The 22,961-nt window shown below is 40.4% G+C and overlaps 1 protein-coding gene across 1 annotated transcript in view; it reads left to right on the forward strand.

The window, feature by feature from the left end:
• Positions 1–16,502: 16,502 nt before the first annotated feature.
• The window catches only part of Nme8 (NME/NM23 family member 8), a 42,340-nt gene continuing 35,881 nt past the window's right edge, over positions 16,503–22,961 (forward strand). Inside the window, exons 1-5 of the mRNA XM_052729487.1 lie at positions 16,503–16,535; positions 16,613–16,670; positions 16,842–16,948; positions 18,899–18,970; positions 22,691–22,807. Of these exons, the coding sequence (XP_052585447.1) occupies positions 16,503–16,535; positions 16,613–16,670; positions 16,842–16,948; positions 18,899–18,970; positions 22,691–22,807 (387 nt within the window). The remainder of the gene's footprint in view (positions 16,536–16,612; positions 16,671–16,841; positions 16,949–18,898; positions 18,971–22,690; positions 22,808–22,961) is intronic.

The following is a 22,961-nucleotide window of genomic DNA, read 5'->3' on the forward strand; positions in this document are numbered from 1 at the left end:
ACCAAGGTCCACCCCAGCATGGGCCAGGGCTCACGAAAGCTAAGGAACCTGAATCACATTGCACAGACTAAAGGCAACTCAATAGACTGGAGAGTTTCTTTCCAAGTGACTCTGATCTAAACCTCTTCCAGGCAGCTGACCTGGATTCAGAGTCTTCTTTGCAGCTTTTCTCCTCTCGAGAGTCTTCTTTGCCACTCAGCTTCCCTGGGGATTTCCAGCTTTTTCTGCTTACTCTGGCAGGGAGGGGCCTTGTAAATCTGGTCAGTTTCAGGGACTTCCTGAAGCTATTTCAAGTTGCTTACTTTCCTGCTTAAGGAGCTTCCTATAGGATAAATGTTTCAATCCTATTGGACACTGTTATAGAACACTTGCCCACCTTTGTTTTGGACACAGTATCTATGAGTAACAGACAAAAGTTAGTGAAATGTATTAACTTAACAAAACCTTAGTTTCCAACAGCCAAAAGACTAAGAGTATCTAGGTAGTATCTGGGACCTATAACAGAGGTTTCTTCACTTGGCCATCAACCTACCTACTTAGGTTCCACCAATGTATTGAAAGGGTGCCTTCATTTATTACTTTCTTCATCATGTTACTACAAAAGTTCATCAAACTGTTACCATGTTGGAAAATGGAATTTGGGATAATCTAAATCTGCTTTCCTAGGCCATAGTCAGGACAGTCTAGTACCTTACAGGAGCCTTATCTTTACTTTTAATTTTCCTCTCTTATGTGTCTTGATGGGATTCCTCTTCATGAATACTGGACTTGGCACAGGAATTTTTAAAACCACAGCAGCCTCAGTGTTTTCTAAGGCTAGCCTGTGGCAATGGACAAAGGATGGCCTCGTGAATGACACAGTCTCTGTCAACACACACACAGAGTCTTAGTTTTCTTTACCCAGTGCTCAGAGGGACAGATGAAAGCAAATGTCATAGGCAATGTATTTGATAGATAAAACATATGGACTACAGAGTAAAATCTGGTTTCATTCAAAGTCCAATTATTAAAGTCTAGTTGCTCAATTTGAAGGGAGCAAGCCTCTATGGATATCATGATCAGTTGAAACTAAAGACAGAATTTTCTAGAAAAAGTTTTTGAAAGGAATAATTACACCAGTAAGAAAAGACCTGCAGGACTTTAGAGATTGATCTGCCTTGGCTTCTCTTCCAGAAGATCCCATTTGATTGCCAGCACCCACATGTTGTCTTACAACTATCTGTAAGTCCAATTTAAAGGCATCTGACATCCTTTCTAGCCTCTAAAGAGACCAAACACACAGAGGTATGCAGACATACATGCAGGCTAAACACCCCACACATAAAATAATAAAATAAAATGAAGTACATTACCTACAAAGACAAATAAGGTCTCTTGACCCTCTGTAGTGGTATCTTTGTTGACATACAGGGCTTCAGAATTCAGTCAAAGGCTAGGGTAAGTAGCCCTATTTCAGGCTACACAATCAATATGTTTCTGAGTACCGTATTTGTGTTTTGGAATCTAGAAGTTGAGGCCAATTACACACATGTTTTGTCATGGGATATTCTTGTGAGGTGAAAATTATGTAAGTACCTGGAAGCATTTTAAAATTACAAAATCTTAGGTTATTGTTACTTTAGGCAAATAAATGCAACAGAGAAAAGTGGGATGGAGAGAGGGCAGGAACTATGACAATTCTAGAACTATGACAATTCTAGAATCTAAAAGTGTGATGTCATAAATGGTGAATAATTTCCATATGACTAGGTAAATCATTGAATATTCAACAAAAATATACTGCTTTAGAATTCCTATATGAGCTCATTTTGTAGCTCTTGCGGCTCAGATGGAATATATTACAGGGATTCGGTCTCCTGTATTGTGATCTTATTACATCTTCTTAAAGATTTCCCTTCACTACCTTCTTGTTTTTAGAAAGGCTTTCTCACTACCAGTCTACTTTTCTCCTTTTACTTCCCTCTATTTTCTTACTCTAGCTCAAGCCTGTAACACCAACAAGTACTTTAGTGGCAATACATAATGTTCAGACTCAAGGCAGTTTCCACCTAAAGAATTCAGTGAAGAAAATGTAGTGGTTACTCCCAGCCAGCTCTGCATGTTCACAAATCCAAGAGGCAGCTTACATTCTATTTGTGCAGGAACTGTGAAGGGGATGCTAAGGGGGTGGTGTCCACTATCCTGCTGAAGGGATAGTGTGATCTTCAGTTCACTGACAACCTTCAGTACATGTCAGTAACCTGACAGCTTTCTTTGAAAGGTTCCAGTAACACTAGCTGGAGGTCAAGACTTTAACAGGTGGGCTTTGGGGAGACATTTAAGATCCAAACTACAGGAATGACCTTGTCTGCTGTCTCAGAATCAATGTCACTTCTGAATTAGCTTCTCTTGATTGACTTTGCTCCTCATTATGCTCCTTTCCTGCTTAGTCATGCATCTATAATTTTTTAAAGGATTTTGTGTGTGTGTTTATGGAAGATATGGGCATGTGTGGCATATGGCATGTGGAGGCATGGCCCATGAAGGTCAGAAGGGAATGTCAGATCCACTGGAGCTGGAGTCCCAGACATTTGTGAACTTCCTGATAAGAGATCTGAACTCTAGTCCTCTGGTAAAGCTGTAAGTGTTCTTAACTGCTGAGTCCTCCTTCCAGCCCTGTATCTATCTTTTTTTTTTTTAAATTCAATGGCGTCTAGTGGAAATTCTACCTGGCTGGATATTGACTGTTTGGTGCTTTTATAATTTTGTGGGTTTTTTTTTCCTGTGATGTTGTTTGGTCCTTTTAGGAGTTCTAAGATTCATTAAGCAGGTTCACAGCTGTGTTCAACCTCAGTGATTAATTCCCCAGTACTCAGCCAGTGGATTTTGAGTTCTCCACCCAACACTCACCACGTTAAGTAGTTAAGTACTTCAACATGCCGGGTGGGATCATGTTCCACTCCCAACTCCGTGAACACTGAACAGAGTTCCTGCTGTACTTCTGCATTCTCCTTTCCTCAATTTGCTGGGAACAGCAGAAGTGGAACTTCAGGGGGAGGAGGGAAAGGAGGAGAATTGGAGGGGGAGGAGTGCAGGGGGAGGAGTACAGAGGAAGGAATTCACTGGGGGGAGTACGGAGGGAGGAACTCATCTCATTTGGTTCCTATTGCCTGTTGATCACCTCCCTTCTTTGCTTATGTCTAGTTAATGTCTTTAAAACCATTATTTCTTGCATTTCATTATTTTTTTCTATCGTGTTAGGCCAGAGAACAAATTCAACTCTGTTACTCTATCTCTGTGCGGAGCACAACAATTTAATACAGAACAATATGTCACGGGTATTCATGACCTTTCTTATTCTGTGGAAAGAGTGATTTGTCTCAGATGACATAATGGTGTTAAGATGACCTAAAATCAAAGGCTGTAGTCAAATTTTGTTTTCTCATTTAGTGACCAATGACTCAGTGGAACAGGACATCAGCAGTGGCCCTCTGTTGCTTTACCCCCTATTCTACTTTTACTAATTGATGATAGAGACTTTTGTTAAATGATGCTTTTGCAAGTTTTAAAAGGAATATAATTCTATACAGAAACACAAGGAAAAATTGTCTAAAGTAATATCTCTGCAGAGAAATAGTTAACAACTGAATATTATACTGAATATTCACCATAAGCAGGGATTATAAATTTCAATCATTTAACCTCCACAGAAGTCATCAACTAAAACACATTTTAATCTGCAGCAAAAACATTGGTGGGACGGGAAGTCAGGAAATTTGGCCAAGCCAATAGAGACCACGGTTAATCCATATGGCCTCATGGAGACTTCCTAGGAAACATTTCCTGGGCAGAAGACTATCAAAAAGCAGCCATAAATGCATGGAAGTTGACTGATTTGTTGACATTGTTCCCTATGAACAAAAGAAAGAAATCCCCCCCATCCCCCGGCATCTTAACTTCTACCTGGGCAAAACTCAACAGGTCACTTTCTATTAGTAATATTTGTGTTCTTACTGAAATGACACAAACGTAAAAATTTAGTGAATTCACCTGATAAATGATGTGTGTACAGAGAGTATATATGTGTGTGTGTGTGTGTGTGTGTGTGTGTGTGTGTGTGTGTGTGTGTGTATATATATATATATATATATATATATATATATATATAAAACATATGCAGCAGAGAATATATAAACATATACACATCGGAATATAGAAGATAGGAGCATGGGAGGATGAAATTATAAATTGACAGTCATGCATAGCTATATTCATTGATGTCTGGGAGTATTTCATCTAACAATTGCATGTATAATATGTTCTTTTTATTTGGTATTTATCTGAGCATAATGTGGATGCCTTAATCTTTTTATCTTGCATTTTCATTTTTAAATAATGGGGGTTATAGACTGGACTAGATATAATATAGCCTTTATACACAGGATTTTTTTATTGGTAGAATTTGTCCACCACAAGGATCTGTCAAGGTGTCTTTAATAGAAACAATTTACATAAATATACTAGAAATGAATACAATGGAGAAAATAGACTGCAGAGAGATTTTGGGTTTCTTTGCTGCTGTTTTGGATCTTGCTGGAAGAAATGCTCTTCCTCTCACCTGAGGCCGTCCCCTCCATCTATGCCCTCTCATCTGTCTTCCAGTTCACCAGCCTCTCTTCCAGTGACTGCTAAATCAGCATTTAAATAGTCAAACTGATGCCACCTTATTAACACTATACAAGCCATCCACCACCTCCTTTCCTTGGCAATGGACTCTTCTCTTCCATCCTTCACTCCTTAGAGTCTAGGAAGCACTATTGGTTCTGGCTCCATTTCTTACTTTTACATTCACTTCTTGGGCAGTTTTCCCATGTGACTCAGCTGCAGCTGAGATCATATCAACTCAGTGACCTTGTTGCTCAGGCTGCTTGGATCATGTTATAAATGACTACACTGAAGACTGGCCCATTTTTGAAGTTTTCAGCCTTAATGCATCGTTCTTTGACTGCTGACATTTGCTCCTCTTGCTGGTTTTGGTGATTTCTTGTAGTTTCCTTTCATAACTTTCATGGATTCTACCTGTTCCTAAATATTGATGTTCCTGGATGCCCTCATCCTCAAACTATGTACTCTGCTGGGCTGTGTTTTCTACTGCCCCCACATGCTGACTGCATGTAGTCTGCCACTTCAGCCTGGCATTTTCAGTTTTGTATAGATGCTTTCGTCAAATTCTCTGGGCATATAAACCAATCTACAAAGTTAAGGAAAGAAAGTTAGGCGGCTGGAGAAAAAGCTCTCTGGTTAAGAGCACTGAATGCTTTTCTTTAGGACCAGGGTTGAATGCCCAGCACCCACATGGCAGCTCACAGCCATCTTTAACTCCATTTCAAGGATATCCAACACCTTCTTCTGGCCTCCCTGGGCACTTAAGCATGCATGTAGTGTACAGACATACACGCAGACAAAACACGCATACATATAAAATAAATAAATAAATAAATAAATAAATGTCATTAATTTTGCTTGCTTATCTGAAACATGAGAAATACGTAATACCTTTAATTATATTCATTATAAGTAATGTCCTTCTTGGCATCTTTGTTCTTCCATTTCTGGGTAACAGAAAACATACTTGTCTCAAGCTCTTCGAACACTGTACGTGTGCAAAGCTACCCAGTGTCTCTCGTCAGGAGCTGGTTATACAGACACATTTCAGTTGTGCACCTTACCCCAAACCCTCTTCATCCTTGTTTCCAGCAAAACCAGGTGATAAATATCCAAATTAAATTAATTATCATCACTCTCTAGTAATGATAACAGAGTTGTATGCACCATTGCACCATTTTTTTTTACCATTCAAAATGTTTATTTCAAACAAGATATAAGGCATCAGTGTGCACTCTAAACCCTAGCAGAAGAAACAAATCAATTCTGTAGCATATGCTAGAAAAGCTGCAGAAGTCTTAACGACAAAGATCATAAAAACAACCAAATAAAAGGGACTAGAGACAGGGAAGCCACACTGACAACACACAGCCACAGAAACTGTGAAGACCAGGCCAGAGAGTTCTTCCAATTTGCTAGGAAAAACAAACACCAAATCCCACCAGCTTTAACTTAGTCCATATTTGAGAAAAATATCCTTCATGTTAAAAATTCAGATAAACAAAAGCTAAGAGCATTGATGAAGCAGATTTTGCTTTTAAACCATCTGAGGAATATTCTTTTTTTTTTTCATTAAGAAAACTTTTTCATTTATTTTACACACCAATCAAAGATCCCCTCTTCCCTCCTCCCACCCCCACCAGCCTCCCCTCCCAACCCCCTACCCCCACTCCCTCCCACAAGAAGGCAAGGCCTCCCATGGAGAGGCACATTCAGCAGAGGCAAGTCCAAGCCCTTCCCCATGCCTTAAGGCTGCACAAGGTGTCCTATTATAGGTAGTTGGCTCCACAAAGCCTGCTCATGCACCAGAGATGGATTCTGATCCTACCGCCAGGGGGCCCCCCCAAGCAGATCAAACTACACAACTGTCTCACCATGCAGAGGGCCTAGTCCAGTCCTATTCAGGCTCCACAGCCTTTGATCCAACTTTCATGAGTTCCCTCTAGTTTGGTTTGGTTGTTTCTGCAGGTTTCCCCATCATGATCCTGATGCACTTGCTCATAGAATCCCTCTTCTCTCTCTTTGACTGGACTCCTGGAGCTCTGTCTAGTGATTGGCTGTGGATCTCTGCATCCACTTCCATCAGTCACTGGAGAAAAGTTCTATGATGACAGTTAGGGTATTCACCTGTATGTACCCTTTAACAAATCACAGACCCCTAATTACACAATATCACTCGTCTTTAATCTGTTCCTTAGTGTTAGTCAATCATAAGTTAATAATGAAAATGGACCTTGGATATTCTGTAGTTTTAATGTGTCCTTTTAAGTTCCATGTATTGGTCTAAAGTCCACCTCCAATGTGACAGTGTTGAGATGTAACAAGTTCCTGAGGATGCCACCTTTGGTGAATGGACTTCTGCTATTTTTCAAGCGTGGCCTTGTGTTACCTGGGATGGTTCTCCAGAAAAGGCTAGGTTTAACCCCTTTCCCCTCAGGCCTGTGGGCCTATGATTGCTCGTGCTCTCCTGAGGGGGTCCTTGCAGGTGTCATACAGGGAAGCGAACCCTACAAAGAGATAAGAGTGAAAACCCAGAGCAGATTGACTTCGTTAACCTGGATCCGACTTCAGGGAGTCTAATATCAGGTGACTCATTGTCAGCATATTTAAAGCAGTACAATTTGGGGAAAGGTTTCCAGGCAACAACCAGCACAATCAGTCCAATTCCAGGTGTAGTGAGTCTTTCTCTGTACTGACAGCCAGCTCCCAAATAACGAAACAGAGACTTCTTACTATTTATGAATGCTCAGCCTTAGATTAGGCTTGTTCTTAACTAGTTCTTATAACTTAAATTAACCCATTTATGTTAACCTACATTCTACCACGTGGCTCAGTCCCCTCATCTCTGCCCACTCTGCTTCCTCCATATCTGACTGGTGACTGTTTTGTGCACCTAGATTCATCACGAGTTGCTCTTAGCCCAGAAGTCCCTTCTAGTCCCTCCTGCCTAGCTATTGGCTATTCATTTCTTTATTAAACCAATCAGAAGGCACCTTGGCAAAGGCACATACTCACACAGCGTAAACAAATTTCCCACAATATCCAGAGTCACAATAAAGCTTAAGGTGTGACTACATAGAGACTCTTTACACAGTACATGTGACCATGAGAGTGGGTTCTATAGCTAAAAGACCTAGAAGCTAGTGAGGTCTCTGACAGATAGCATAGCGGTCAGCAGGCCATAAAGTGCATGTGACATCTCCCTGAAGGGTGGATAATGGTCTAGCAAGAGAAGATTCTGGAATAATCATTCTGGGAAATTTGGATGAGGTCTTCCTCTATAGCAAAAGGTGGGTGAGGTCTGCCTCCATAGCTAGCCAAAAGGTCATCAAGTCGTGACCTTAACAGCCCCCACTCTCAGCTTTCTGGGTGGAATGCAGCTACTTGGTTTGTATCTCCTCTATTAAGGAGACCCCCCTGCATGACTAACATTCCTGGTTCTCATAGTGTTTCTCTATGAGTGCAAAGACCTCTGTGTCCCCAACACTCTCCCTTATCAACCATGTAGTTACCATAGGAAAGCCACTAGCCCTCTGCTGACACCTTGATATTGATTTAGCAAGACTCCCAAACTGCAGAAAATAAGTTTATTTTCTTCACAAATTAACCGGTATGTGTGTGGTATTCTACTCCAGCAGCATAAGAGGGATGAGATAAACTTATGAACTATCTCAAACGCAGACAAGTAAAAATGCTTTCAATAATAAATATTCAGGCTGGTGAGATGGCTCAGTGGACAAAGGTCCTTGCCACCATGCCTGACTTGAGTTTGATCCCTGGAATGCACATGGTGGAAGGGAAAAACCAAATGCTGCAAGTTGTCCTCTGACTGACGTGGCTACAGAGGACCTTGGCACTACTGTGAATGCACATGCACACAAGCAAGCAAATGGGATGAATAATTTTTAAAAAACTAGTTTTTTTATTGTGTTAAAAAAATTCCAAAATGTTCTGATCCCCTACACACACCATGATTCACTAGCTATAAAGTACCCTGATTAATTGGGTAGAGAAATCAATTGAGCTCTAGATACTGAAAGAACACAGGACAATCTCCTGACATGGAATATCTTCTATATTGTGATAGGGTGAACACAGACAGCCTTTCCTCCGTTTCTTTGAAAGTCATAGTCTCATGTGAAGAAGTATTTTCAGCATTGAAGTAAGTTTAAAAAAACTTATCCAGACATTTGAGCAATTTTCTTACACAAAGATTAAGCCAATATTTTAAAAACAAGCATTCAATTACATTCTTAATTAAAAATTAATAATACTATACTTTGTAAACACTGATGCTATTACATCCTGCAAGTGTGGAATAAAAGCATATCTCTTCACAAAAAATTAAATATTTTAAGAAACCCATAAATATTTTGAACTTGAAAATCAGATAAGATGAAGTATTCACTCATTTAATCAGATCACCATCTGGCCAAATGTTTGTTTTTATTTAATCTTTCCTATATGGAGAATTTCTCAGTAATAAATTACATAATCTAATCATCTAATTGGAGTTACATGCTTAAATATGTTTCCTTTTTTCCCAAATTGAAGGTTTTAGCAATCTCGAATGAGCTGTCTGTGCAATTGTTCTAATATTCCAGATACCATTAGCTTTTCTAAGTGCTTTATTCTGCTCTATGGATCTGTCTACTCCTTTGTGGTCAGTACCCCCTGCCAATAATTTTATTAATTCTTTGAGCGCTCCATACATGTATTCTGAAAACATCCATTCCTACAATCTCCACTATTAATTAGCCTTCCCACCCTCCTATCCTGTCCATCCTTTCCACAACTTTCAAATTTCTTCTTCTCCTTCTTCCCTTTTTCCTTCTTCTCCTCCTCCTTCTTCTTTTCCCCTCCTCTCCCTTCTTTTCCCCTTCCCCACCACCCTCCCCTTCCCCTCCCCCTCCTCCTCCTCCTTTCCCAATTGTGTTGCCCATATAGTATTGGGAGCATGGTTAGCTCTGGTGTGTGGTCATCTTACAAGAGGTCTCATCATTAAAGAAAACTGACCCTCCTCACCCAAAAGCCAAAAATACCAGCTGTCAGTTACTGATGGGATTTCTTGTTCACTTCCCCCCACTCTATGCTAAGATTTTTGTCTGGCTGGAGTTTGTATAGGTCTTGTGCATGCTGTCATGATCATTATGAGTGCACATGGCATCTGTACTATTGTGGATGGAAAATGCCATTTCTTTGATGTTATCAAATGCCTCCAGCTCTTACAATATGTTCCTCTTCTACAAAGACATCTGAGACTTGGGATAGGGGTGTGACACTAATGTCCCATTTAGAGCTGAGCATTCCACAGTCCCTTACTGTCTGTACATTGACCAGTTGAGGCTTTCTGAGTTAACTGCCATCTAATGCAAGGAAATGCTTCTCCCATAAGGGTTAAAATATGCTCTGATGTGCAGGTATAGCAATAAGTCATTTGGGGTCATTTTAATTTGATGTTCATTTAGCATAATGATAGAATTGGGTTTTTCCCTAGGGTTATCTAGTCACTTGTTCCTTCAACAATGTCAGATCTTTCACAGGTCCCATTTCACAGATCAGACCTTAAACCCAATCAGAAAGTGGCTGGATACTCCCATAAAATTCATGTTACAAGGAAACATTAGCATTTATTGGCAATAAGGTATCTTAAATTAAGCTATACACATTGTTTTTTTAAAAAAACATAATCTTTTGCATGTTTAATAAACTACCTACAATATATAAACATAATTATATGTACTTTGGGAAACAAAGGCAAAATTCCAGTAGCTTGCCTTATTGGAACAATCTGGAATTGGAATGGCACCCCAGCATTGCGGCAGCTGGGGGCCACACCAGACACCTATCAAGTGCTCCCCATCCTCTGGTAGTACCCATGCTTTCTGCTTCCTTTCCTTGTTACCTCACAGCAAGCAATCTTTCTCAATTGATTGCTCCTCTGCCTTCCCTGGCTGTGTTTTCTTCATTTCTGCCCGTTCTCTTCCAACACATTCTCTGGTTCCTCGCCAGAGTAGATTTTTAAACTACAGAAATCATTACATCACTGTGTAATCCTTCACTGGGTTCACTTCTATTGGCGTTTATTCTAGCTTCCTCAGAGGAGCTCCCACCCTCTTGGAGACAAGCACTCTGCTTACCTGGCTGCACCCCATGGCCTGGCCTTCCAGTGAAGTGATTCAACATTCATGTCATTTTCAGGACATGCATGTCCTCTTCAGGGAAATGTGATGAGCCCTCCTTACCTTCCAGAAACCACGGAAACACCCTTGGCTTCCTTCAGAAAGCCTCCCCCAGCCTCTATTTCTACAGTATCTATGGACAACACCTATCCCGGGCCCTACCACATCATATTTAATTGACATTTTCCTTTGTAATTAATCAAGGATATAGATACTGAAACCAGGAGACCTCAGGGAAAAGGAGTCACTAAGAGGCTGACTTTTGATGATGTTTTGGCTGTGGATCATCTTTCTTAAACTGTCTTCATCTACACTTCTTTTACCCTGAGAAAAATAAACTACTAGACTTCAAACAATTTTTATTTGGCTTTCACGTCACATGCAGAAAAGTGTTATTATGAAATATAGGCCCTTATTTTTAGATACATATTCAAATATTTTGTATGTGTGTAGGGGGGAAGGTTTACTAAGCAGCAAAATGATGAATTTTTTTTAATTTTAGGTTTGCTGGAATGAGAATGCACTTTTCTATACAAGTGAACTAATCGGGCTAGACTAGAAAATGCTCATCTACCAAGCAAAATATGCAATTTCAGTGGTTGAGCACACAAAGATTTGTCTCTCAAACAAAAGCCAATATAGCTATTGATATAAGGACAGAACTCCTTCTGCCTTCTGGTTCCCAAAGGGGGTGAATAAAGGAGAGGATGTGGGAGAAGCATGACGATATCAACATGTCTAGGAAATAAACAACATTTCTGATTGGCCATTCTTATTTGGTCAGCTGTTATATGATCTGTGAAGCTACTAGAATTGCATAATTTCCAGTGTGACTAAGAAGGATAGGCCATCCATTGAAGAGATGGCTCAGTGGTTAAGAGCACTGCTACTCTTCTAGAGGACCTGGGCTTGATTTTCAGCCCCCACATGGTGGCCAGGAACCATCTGTAACTCCAGTTTCAGGGAATTCTGGCTTCTGTGGGCAGTATGTGCTTTGAGTACGCAGACATGCATACACTTGAAACTCTTGAAACTCCCGTACACATGGAATAAAAATAAAAAATTAAAAAAGAAGGCTGGAACATGAAGGAGCTGGTTTCTTTACCAAAATTAAAAATAAATAAAATAAAGTCACAGTTGTGGGGACCCTGAGAGGAGACAATGTACTATGCATCTCAGCAGCGTTTCTTCTCAACTAGAAAGGCAGGAGGTGACATGTGAGGGAAGACACACCTGGTCTATTACTTGGGCTATTGTCTCATCAGTTTGGGGTCTCAGTTTCCACAACTATAAGATGAGAAGTTCTTTGCACTTCCTGAGAACTCATCAACAGCAATGGCATAGATTCAGGATAATAATCTTTTCACACTCAAAAATGCATTCTCAATACATTCCATTCAAGTTACTAGCTCAATTCTTCCAGGGCTGTAGAAGCCAGCTTAAAGAATTGTGGTTCTATAGGCATGAGAAACAATTGAATATAATTGCTTTTGAAGGACACCCAATAAGGGTTACCTTAAGCTACTTTAATTGGTGGTGAGTTTCTAGAAATTGTGACCAAGAAAGTGAACATGTGTTTGGTGATTCCTGCTTTAGGAACATGCAACGCACTGCAGAAAGGTGAGCTAAGAGCAGTTGGATCGAATAGAAGAAAAGCATTTCTAAATAAACCAGCCTGCATAATAATATATTTAAACACTGAGTGTGCAGTTTATTGCATATTTTGAAGAGAGAAATGACACAAAGAGACTGTGCTAAGAAGAGACTAACCTGGAGGATGCAGTGAGACTCTCTCTCCAACAAGCAAGCAAGCAAACAAACAGAACCTGGGACCACAGGGTTCAGTGTCACCTGGGAAGGTTAATTGTTGGAATGCCCTGCTTCCTCCAACTGGTGTCGTTTTATTACAGGGAGGTAAGATGATCCACGACAGGATAATCGATGCAAAGCTCTGGTGTAGGAGCCAAGAGCTCTTCATATCTTTGATGTCCCAGGTTGTGGTCGATCCTCAGTGTATTACAGGCAGAGAACCTTCAGAGCTCTGGAGGCAGCATGTGATCAGAGATTGTTGTGCGATTTCCTCCAGCGCAGCTTGTCATAGCCACAGAAGTGCATACTGCCACCTGATGGACATCCTGAGAAGTTGCAACTACATGTTTTTAGTTGTGAACTTCATTCAACTAGAGACAATAAACAACAAAATGTTTTTATAAACCTAAAAAAGTGAAAATTCATATAAGGACTTCAGGAAGAATACATTCAGGTGAAAAGATCAGGATTTTATTGAATAAGTTTAATAGCATTAGCAAACAGAATATTCTCTAAGCTCTTACTATTTTTAGTATTTTAGGAATTAGGGATCCATGAACTTCTGTCTTAGTAGAATATTGTCTAGTGTGTGTTCCATTTATAATGGAACAATTTTGAAGAATTGTTGAAAAAATAGAAATGAGTCTTACATCTCATGAACTTCCATGTGTTTCTACTTAAGTATTATTTTATAATGAATATTGGTTTTAGAAAACAGACTTTGAATATACCCTTATGGAGTTATTCCTTTTTTTTTTTTTTTTTTTGGTTTTTCAAGAAAGTGTTATATGGTTTTGCATTGTTGAAGTTCATTATAAAATTCAAAATTTCTTACATTTAAAAGTTTGGATCTATGTGTGTTCTCTCCATATCTATGATGCTGGAATTATAAATAAAGTAATACAAAAAAAAGAGAAAGTTTTGTTAGAAAATTCACTTTCAGCTAGCTCAATAACTGGTACGTCTGATTTTTGGTTGCACCGAGATGCAGCCTGGGCTTTATGCATGTGTGACAAGCGCTCTGCTGGGCTATGGCCCTCCTCTCACATTTTACATCTTTGGAAATCCTACACTGTCATCAGGTTTTGTCTCAAGAGGAAACAACCAAAGGAAATAGGGAAGGTGCAAATACACATGCTCACTCCTTAACAAAGTTCTTGCTTCAGTTCTTTACAGTGTGGATCTCAAAAACACACAGCTATGACAGTCACGTGAGCTTGGGAAAAAGTAGTATTGGAAGGAGTGTGTAGAAATGCTCTCAGGTCAGCCTGCAAGGGAAATGTAAAGCTTATATTTTACTCGGAGTCCTTCAGTTTCAAGGTTTGTGCTATTTCCCCAAAGATAGAAAAAAAAATATCTTTTGAAGAAAATTGAGTTATCTAGTAAAGAAAAGGCTTACACCATGATGTTTCGGTGGGGGGAGGTTATTAACTTAGGGGAAAAAAAAGAGATCCTGGAAAAGTAAGTGAAGTGACATGTTAATGTAGATGAAAAAACAGATAAAGTCCACTTTCCTGAAATTGAAATGAATCTGGAAAAGAGCTCATGGACAATCAAAAAGAACTGGAGATAATATCAAGATAAACATTTCATAGGTATGCCTTTCACTGCTTTTCAAAAAAACCATACATTCACATAAAATACTGAATATGTAAAGAATAGAAATGCAAGAATGACTGCACCAGAGACAGATAATATATTTTCAGTGTGTACACCAGGTCTGCTACCTTTAACCACCTTTCAAGGTAAGCACCCTTCAGTATCACCTTCTCTTTCTGCATCATTTACATTGCTGTTGCTTTATTTCTTTAGAGTTAATGTGTTTGATTGAAAAGTAATAGTATAATTTTCTGTGTCAGTATCCAAATGCAGCAGACACATGGAATAACTTTTTTGACCTGTCACTTACTACCTGCTGCAACCTCAGATGAAAACTGTATTCCTGTTAAACACACGTGGTTACATTTTACACTAACCATATTCTGACTGTATTGAGAGAATAAGTGCACAAATAAATAACACACTTTTCTAAAGAAATAGGCAAGGTTTGGGGATATATAGATGGGTTACACATAAATGTCATTATTCTCGGCACTCTGCTGTCTTCCCTTTTCATTTAAAAACTTAACTTGGTAATTTTTCGTGTCAGCACCTGTAGATACCAATAGCAGTATGTAGCCCTACATACACATCGGTGTAACACTTAACAATGCAGGCATGCCATGTTTTATTCACTGTTCTTCTGTTGCTGGGAATATTGGAATAAGTAGTTTATACATGCTTCCTTGACAGTACATGGGCTCTGGACTGGATCCTGATCCAAAGAAAGCTGCATTGGTAGAGAAACTGCAGACTTGAGATAAAGCATACATAGTAAGTGATTGCTGGATTGATGGACCTTGTTTTTCTGGTGATTGCATTGTGGCTTTTAGCCCTAATCTTGGAGCTGAGGGAAGGGTGCGTGGGAATCCTGAACATCATTTTGGCAACATATTTGTAAGTCTAAAAATTGAAATAGTTCAAACAGTTCTGTGAGCCTAATTCCTAGAGGGGAAGGGGGGAAGGCGGGAACGCCAGGGTAGATTCAAGAAAGGTGGAGAGTCAGAATAGCAGGAAGGGACTGCATCTTTTGCTCCAGTTTGAGGAATTTGTATCCTTTACTGCAAGGCGTGGCCAATCACAAAGGCTCCAAAGTCCAGGAGAGAGATGGTCAGGTCCGCTTGAGAAGCCTCCCTGGAAACCAGAAATGCTGAGGCATGTGGGGTGGGGTGTGTGTGTGTGTGTCAGGGGACACCTAGGACAGGCTCAGATACAGCAACTCAGCAACTCAGCAGGAAGCAGCAGAAGGAGGGGTCTTGAGAAGATGGAAATCGTGTTTCCAGGGCTGTCGCAGGAGTGGTGAAGGGTTTTTAGGCGCCAACTGCTCTTGGGTTGGTGCCCAGTTCTACCTGCTGTGAGCAGGAGCCTCGAGCCTCCGCCACAGGAAGGGAAGGGCAGACCAGGCCTCGAGGGCTGAACGTTGGTGTCTTTGCTCTTCATTTTCCAGGGGGTGATACCAGGTATCCCTCATCCCCTCCTTTAGCTGGACCTGCTGCGGAAGAAGGCGCAGCAGGAGCTCTGCCACCCTCAGTCTGGGCCTGACTCAGCAGTCTAGGTACTGAACTTCAGGAGCTCACGCTGCCAAGGGCCATAAACCCCAGTCATAGGGCCAATTTAAATGTTCTTTAAGGTCCCAGTCTAGCTGAGAGGGCCCGTTTTGCTATGATATATAGCAAGTTTGTTGGGAAGTAGTCTTAGAGGCTATTCTTTTCTTTCACCTTAACGCCTACTACCCATCCTTGGTGTTAACACCCAAGGAAAATTCATGCTGTGCTTTAGCGAACATTTGTGATTTTATTCTAAAAACTCAATAACCTTGGAGTGAGCAGCTCTGAAGAGTATATGCACATAGCCAATGAACATGTTCCACTGAAGGTGTAAGAGAACATCACAATATTTAAAAAAATAAATATAACACATAGTATAACTTTACAATATTAAAACACACAATACAACACACACAGTATGACTTTACAATGTTAAAACACACACACATATAGCACATACACAGCGCACGTAGACTATCTCTTTAAATAGAACCCCCTAACATTCTTAACATTCTTTTGTTTGTTAGAAGAATCCGTTCCCAGCATGCACTAGTCTGCCTATGACATTGACTCCTCTCTAGAGGCCAGTCTGAGCAGGCCAGTATTTTCTAAAGGGAAACTGGTCCGTATATGAAGATGTTGTTTGGGTATACAAAGATAATAGTGTTGAAATTCCTTCATGTTTCATGTTTCTTTCCCTTTTTCACACAGAAGTAGATAAATGGCAAGCAAAAAGCGTGAAATCCAGCTACAGGTGGGTCTGTCCTGCCAGCAGGTCTGTGTCTGGTGCAATGACACTTGCCCTGTCTTACAGTGTTTTGCTTTTCACAGTCAGTCATCAATAGTCAGAACCTGTGGGATGAGATGTTGCTGAACAAAGGCTTAACAGGTACCGGGGCTCTCTGCTGTCCGCATCCAAGCTTTGTCCCCAAGCACCGGGGACACCTTGCAGAATTCAACTCTTGTGTTTCAAAGCTGCCTTCCTCCTCACCTGGGATGGGAATGTCCCAGCCTCTAGCTCCTTTGACTCTGCCTTTTGATAAATGTCGCCATCTTCTAGTGATTGATGTTTACCAAGCCTGGTGTGGACCTTGCAAAGCCGTGCAAGCGTTATTCAGAAAACTGAAAAATGAACTGAATGAAGATGAGATTCTTCACTTCGCGGTTGTAAGCTTTTCGTTTTCATTCAACTTGTTTACTGTTACATTAGGGCTTATGGATTCCCAAGTGCTTCAAGTATTGTCTTAACTTAAGCAACCTGTCAATCTTCATTCTAAACAAACAATGCTTGCTTGGCAGTTTTACTATGTATTTAGTTCTACTAGTTTGAGAATTAGTATGATTTTACCTAATTCCTGGGATGCTGACTGAGATAAACCATCATGACTGCAAACCTTAGAAAAATATAAAAATGGACATGTATCTGTTGATATTTCTTTTACCTCATGACATGGTTAATATATGTCCCTGACGTTAAGATGATGGGGAGCTGTGTACTGGATGTCATGGAGTAGATCCCGAGATACTTATCTATGCACAAATGCTTCAAAGGAAATAATTTCTCTTTTCACCTATTAGTTATAAAAATTGATGAGATTAAATATCATAGTCAAATTCATTTAACCCAATTGTATTGGTTATTCAATTTCTCTATATCCAGTTAACAATTGGTTAGAATCTTGTTGTTCAATATGCCTTAATGTAAAACAGGACACTTGAAATCTATCTAGACTAGTTACAGAAATGCGTTTTCAATTTTGATTAATCTAATCTTAAAAACTGAAGTCTGTTGAGATAGTTCAGTGGATAAAGGCACTCGCTGGCAGGCCTGATGACATGGGTTTGATCTCTGGGACTCCAATGAAAGTAGAGACAGAATCTCTCTCTTTCTCTGTCTGTCTGTCTGATTCTCTCTCTCTCTCTCACACACACACACACACACAAATAAATTTTAAAAATTTAAAAACTGATACTACCAAATTAAATTATTGTGAAATGTAATATGCTATATGACATATGCTATATGCTACTTTTTATTAGAGGTCAATTATTGATTAATTATTTATTGAATATTAATCACTAAATATGCTTTAAATACGAATTTTTATGAAATAATACATTTTAAAATTTATTATGGAAAATGACATGAGACATTATTAATACTTTTTACATTGAATACATGTTGAACTGATAATATATTGAGTTAAGGAAAGTATTTTACTACTTTATATTCATCTGTTTCTTTTACATGACTACCAGAGAACCTAAAATATATTTCTATTAGACAGATGCATACCTAAGTCAGCCAGCTATAAACTGCCAAAACAATGTACTCCAGATCTCTAAACTACGTAGACCTTCAAAGACACCCTTGGAGTCAGTTTGCTTCCTGACCTCACATGGTTTCAACTGGCCATCCCCTTCTGCAGAAGCATTCTGTCCTTCTTTTCTTTATAATTTTTAATTTTGTGCATGTGTGTGTGTGTGTGTGTGTGTGTGTGTCTGTCTGTCTGTCTGTCTGTCTGTGTCTGTGTCTGTGTGTATGTATGTCTGTGTCTTTCTCTCTGTATGTGAGGTGGTGTCTGTGTATGGGTGCATGTATGTTGAGTGTGAGTGTACCAAGAGGCCAGGGCTGTTGGATCCCCTGGAGCTGGAGTTACATGTAGTTGGAAAATCATTACTTTCTTAACAAAGCAAGTGAGGCAGCCCCACACCTGCCTGTGGTACAGTGCTGAACGAGACAGTCTGCCTTGGGTGAGAGACAGTCAAGTACAATATGGAGCCAGAAGTGACCTGTCAGGAGGGAGTAAGAGACATTCTTTGGATCAAGGACACTTGGGCTGGATTGGAAGAGTTATGGCAGTAATACCAGGCAGTAAGGAAGGTAAAAACAGAGGTGAGTTTGACTGCAGGCACCAAAATAACACAGGCTTGAGTTACTAATGCGTGCAGTTTGGTCCTTAATGCAACTATTACAAAACCAGAAAATGTTGCTGTTCCAGAAAATTGTGTATATCTCTATACCATTTGAACGTAAGATCCAGAATAGTGTGGATATTGCTTTCTCATTGTTGTATAAAATGTTTACATTATTGTATAAAATAATTCATCCTTCAGGCTGAAGCTGACAGCATTGTGACTCTGCAGCCATTTAGAGATAAATGTGAGCCTGTGTTCCTCTTTAGTCTTGTAAGTATAGCATTCATCATCTCATTATCAGATTCCTGTGATGGAGCAGGTAGCAGGGAAAATTACCATGGGGCTGTTTGCTGGTGCTGATAATTGCACAGTGTTTGCCTTATCTCTGTTTGCCTGATAATAAATTTAATAATTTGCCTTTGGGGAGCTTGTTAAGACTATCACATACTGAGCTGATTAGAAAAAAGACAAGTCGGCATTTACTGGAGTGAGGAACCGTTCTCAGATGAGCTGCAGGAGAGAACTGATTCTAAGTATTCATGGATTTGTGTGAAAGCATTTGCCTAATCACTCTCGCTATTGCATTTTGCTCCCATCTCTGTGTTTACAAATGTTTAGAAATAGTGTAGAAAGTTTATTCCCAAGTTGTTCTCATTGCTTTCTATGGGGGGGGGGGTGATCTTATTTCCCCTTTACACTTGTCAGTACTTGACCTGTATTTTGCATTGGACACACAACTGCAATAGTCAGAAAACAATGTGATAAACGTTATTTCCTAAAACCAGTCTACAGTTAAGCCCTCAATTCCGTGGTCATGAAGAGAACCTTCAGCAGAGGCAAACACCACTCGGTCAACCTTCTGGTGAGGGTACTTAGTTTTCAATAGTAGAAATAATTATTAATAGCACTTCTTGTATACAAGCTCTCGATTCTGTTAAATAATGCTCTTGTAACTATTTCAAGCAAATGAATTACTGATTTAGTCGAATAAAAATATATCATGTTCTTGCATTATGTTGAATGTATAGCTCTTGATGTATAGTATTTTCAGCTTTTGAAGCAATATGGTCTTTGTTTAGAGTGATGGTTTTGATGCCACCAAGCCTATTTGCAGTTTAAGGAATCAGGATGAGGAACTTCACAGAGGGAAGGCTTGCTGCTTTGGAACATTCTTCCTGAAGCCTAGAAGTGGTGACTTTTTTTTTTCGGATTTTTGTCAGACCATGAACAAAGTAGACGTCTCTCTTTCTTCCTATCACTCATACTTCAGTTACTTTATTTTCCTTTGTTTGTTAGAATCCACTACATTTGATTAATTATCTAGTTTCCCACATCAGTTCTATTACTTCAGATCTTAGAGTAAATTCTGCTGCTAATGTCACAGTTTGACATTGGTTCAAAGTCTGATTTTCAAACCCGGGTTCCCGTGTCCCCTCTGGGTTTCATTATCTAGGTTGACACCTCACTCTGCCCTGGCTTGTGAATTCCTAGTCTCTTTTCCATCAAGGATCTTTCCTCCCAGCATACTTCATCCACTAAGCACTGTATTCATGTTCTGGGCACTTTTTTCCTGAACACACCAGATCAACAACCACTTAGGGAAGAATAACATTCCCTACCTACAAAACTGCCCTCCAGCTGACCATTTGTTATTTAAACACTCCCATCCCGACCTCTTTAATTAGTCAGGTTTTCTCAGCAAAAACTTCCTTCTAGCAAGTTTCAGCCAGAACAGTTCTGTTCAAGAGAATTGTCAGGCTGGTATTGGACTGAGAATCCTTAGATGAACACCTGAATTGCAGACAGACATCTTCTCTTGCTCCCTCCAATGCCTTCCACAAAGCCGGAAAAATAACCTTCACAATTGGAATTTTAATTGTGGGGCTAGAGGGATGGCTTAGCAGTTAAGGTGCACATCACCCACAACAGTGTCTCACAATCACCTGTAACTCCAGCTCCAGGCTGACCTCATGTGTACACACACACACACACACACACACACACACATGCACACGCGCACGCGCACACACACACGCACTCATGCATGAGGACATGCACAAAATAAAATAAATCTTTTAAAAAAAAGAATGTTAATTGTGAGCACAATCTGTAGTCCAGCATTCTAGTGGTTTTTGACTGAGAGAGGGATGTCTTCTCCTTCCAAGGTGCCCAAGGCTCCATACGGTCTGGGTTTCTCTGGGTATTGAGACCATGCATACTGGGTTCAGCCCCACTTTCCCAAAGGGCCTCTTCCCTTGCCATGTCTCCTACAGGGCCCATGCCCTTGCATCTGTTATTCTTTCTGCATAGTATATTTCCTCTCTTTTACTTCCCCCCCTTCATGATCTCATATCTTCTTTCATATCTTAAAGCAAGAAACACTTCCCAATATTGAGCAATATCTCAGCTGATCTCTGTAGCTTGAGTTTTCCTGCCTGGCCCACAGTCAGGACAAATCTCTCTCACCTGCCAGTCCCACAGCCGCTCAGACCCAACCAAGTAAACACAGAGACTTATATTGGTTACAAACTGTATGGCCGTGGCAGGCTTCTTGCTAACTGTTCTTACAGCTTAAATTAATCCATTTCCATTAATCTATACCTTGCCACATGGCTCGTGGCTTACCGGCATCTTCACATGCTGTTTCTCATCATGGCGGCTGGCAGTGTCTCTCTGACTCAGCCTTCCACTTCCCAGCTTTATTCTCCTCCTTGTCCCGCCTATACTTCCTGCCTAGCCACTGGCCAATCAGTGATTTATTTATTGACCAATCAGCAACACACTTGACATACAGACCATCCCACAGCAGATCTCCCTGACCAAACAAGTTCTTGTAGATGCTCTGGGTGCTCTAAGCCTCCCTTAATGGTACCAGTGGGGTTGCTATTCCACGTGTCGGTGCTTTTGTGGGTCTTCTGGTTTCTTGTTGGTTATTTAATAGGGTTGGATACAAGGCCTCTCATTCCATGCCATCATGCCTGGTTCTATGTCCATAAATAGATGCTTAGTGTATATAAGGTAAAAGACAGACAAAAGTGCGGGACCAGTTGTGGGAATTACAGAGCCAGAGAGAGTGGAGCAATTGCTTAAAGCTGAGTTCCCTGAGCTCTTCTACCACCCCTTAGCCCAGTGGAATCCCTTCTTACATTGAGGGCAGTGGGTGCAGGGCAGGTTGAGCTGCAGGGGCTGGCTACTGTTTTTCCAGCTGCTGTGGCTCAATGCGAAGGGGTATGGCATCTATCTTAGTTTTCATTGTCAACCTGACACAACATTCGTCTATCAGGAGAGTCTTAATTGAGGAGTTGCCTAAGTCAGATTGGGCTGTGAGCATGTCTGTGGATGCTCGGCTTGATTATTAATGGATGTAGAAGGGCCCAGCCCCCTGCAAGTGGCACCATCCTTAAGCATGCAGTCCTTAGCTGTATAAGAAAGCTTGAGGACAAGCTGGCAAGCTGAGTTCTTCCATGGGTTCTACTTCAAGTTCTTGCCCTGATTTCCCTCAATGATGAAGTGTGGTAGAGAAGCATAGCACAGATAAACATTTTCCTCCCCAAATTGCCTTTGGTCAGTGTGCATGGCCACATAAAGGAAATTAGAACATCATTAGATCAAACTGAAGGCCCTGTCTAGAATCCCTCACATTTAAAGCAAGGATGAATGAGGCAGGTATTCTGTGAGTGCACGTGTAGGGCGGTGATGTGCTGTAGGTGGTGGGGTTACAGACCTGGGTGGTAGTGTAAGGATGCTGCAAGGAGGTGGGAATGCAACCATGCCTTTTATAGAGGACAGACAAAGTGTGGAACTCTAATTGCTGATGTTACCATCAAAGTGGACTGTCTCATCAGTACCACTTTCAAATGGCTGATAACAGTATCTAAAGGATGGTGGTGGGAAATGGGATCAAGGGGAGGGAACTTAGTCCAGAGTAAATGTTAATTATGGACTTCCTATGAAAATGAAAGTTTCTTTATACTTTCCTTTCTCTTGTAGAATGGTAAAATTGTTGCAAAGATTCGGGGTGCAAATGCACCTCTTATCAATAGAAAGGTCATTGGCTTGATAGAAGAAGAGAGGAAAGTTATAGCAGGTGAAATGGCTCGTTCTCAGGTAATACTATTGATGAATAGCTATTATAACTTTTGAAATGCATCCTATTTTATGTTTCCTTACAGCATTTTCCCTAGCTATATATGGCAGGCCACTTTATCTCACTGTGATAAAATACCCAAGACAGTTGGCTTATAAAGAGGAGAGGTATGGC

The sequence above is a fragment of the Peromyscus californicus genome, unplaced genomic scaffold, assembly GCF_007827085.1.
Source record: "Peromyscus californicus insignis strain IS unplaced genomic scaffold, ASM782708v3 Scaffold_8__1_contigs__length_139910024, whole genome shotgun sequence".
In the NCBI taxonomy this organism is placed as follows: domain Eukaryota; kingdom Metazoa; phylum Chordata; class Mammalia; order Rodentia; family Cricetidae; genus Peromyscus; species Peromyscus californicus.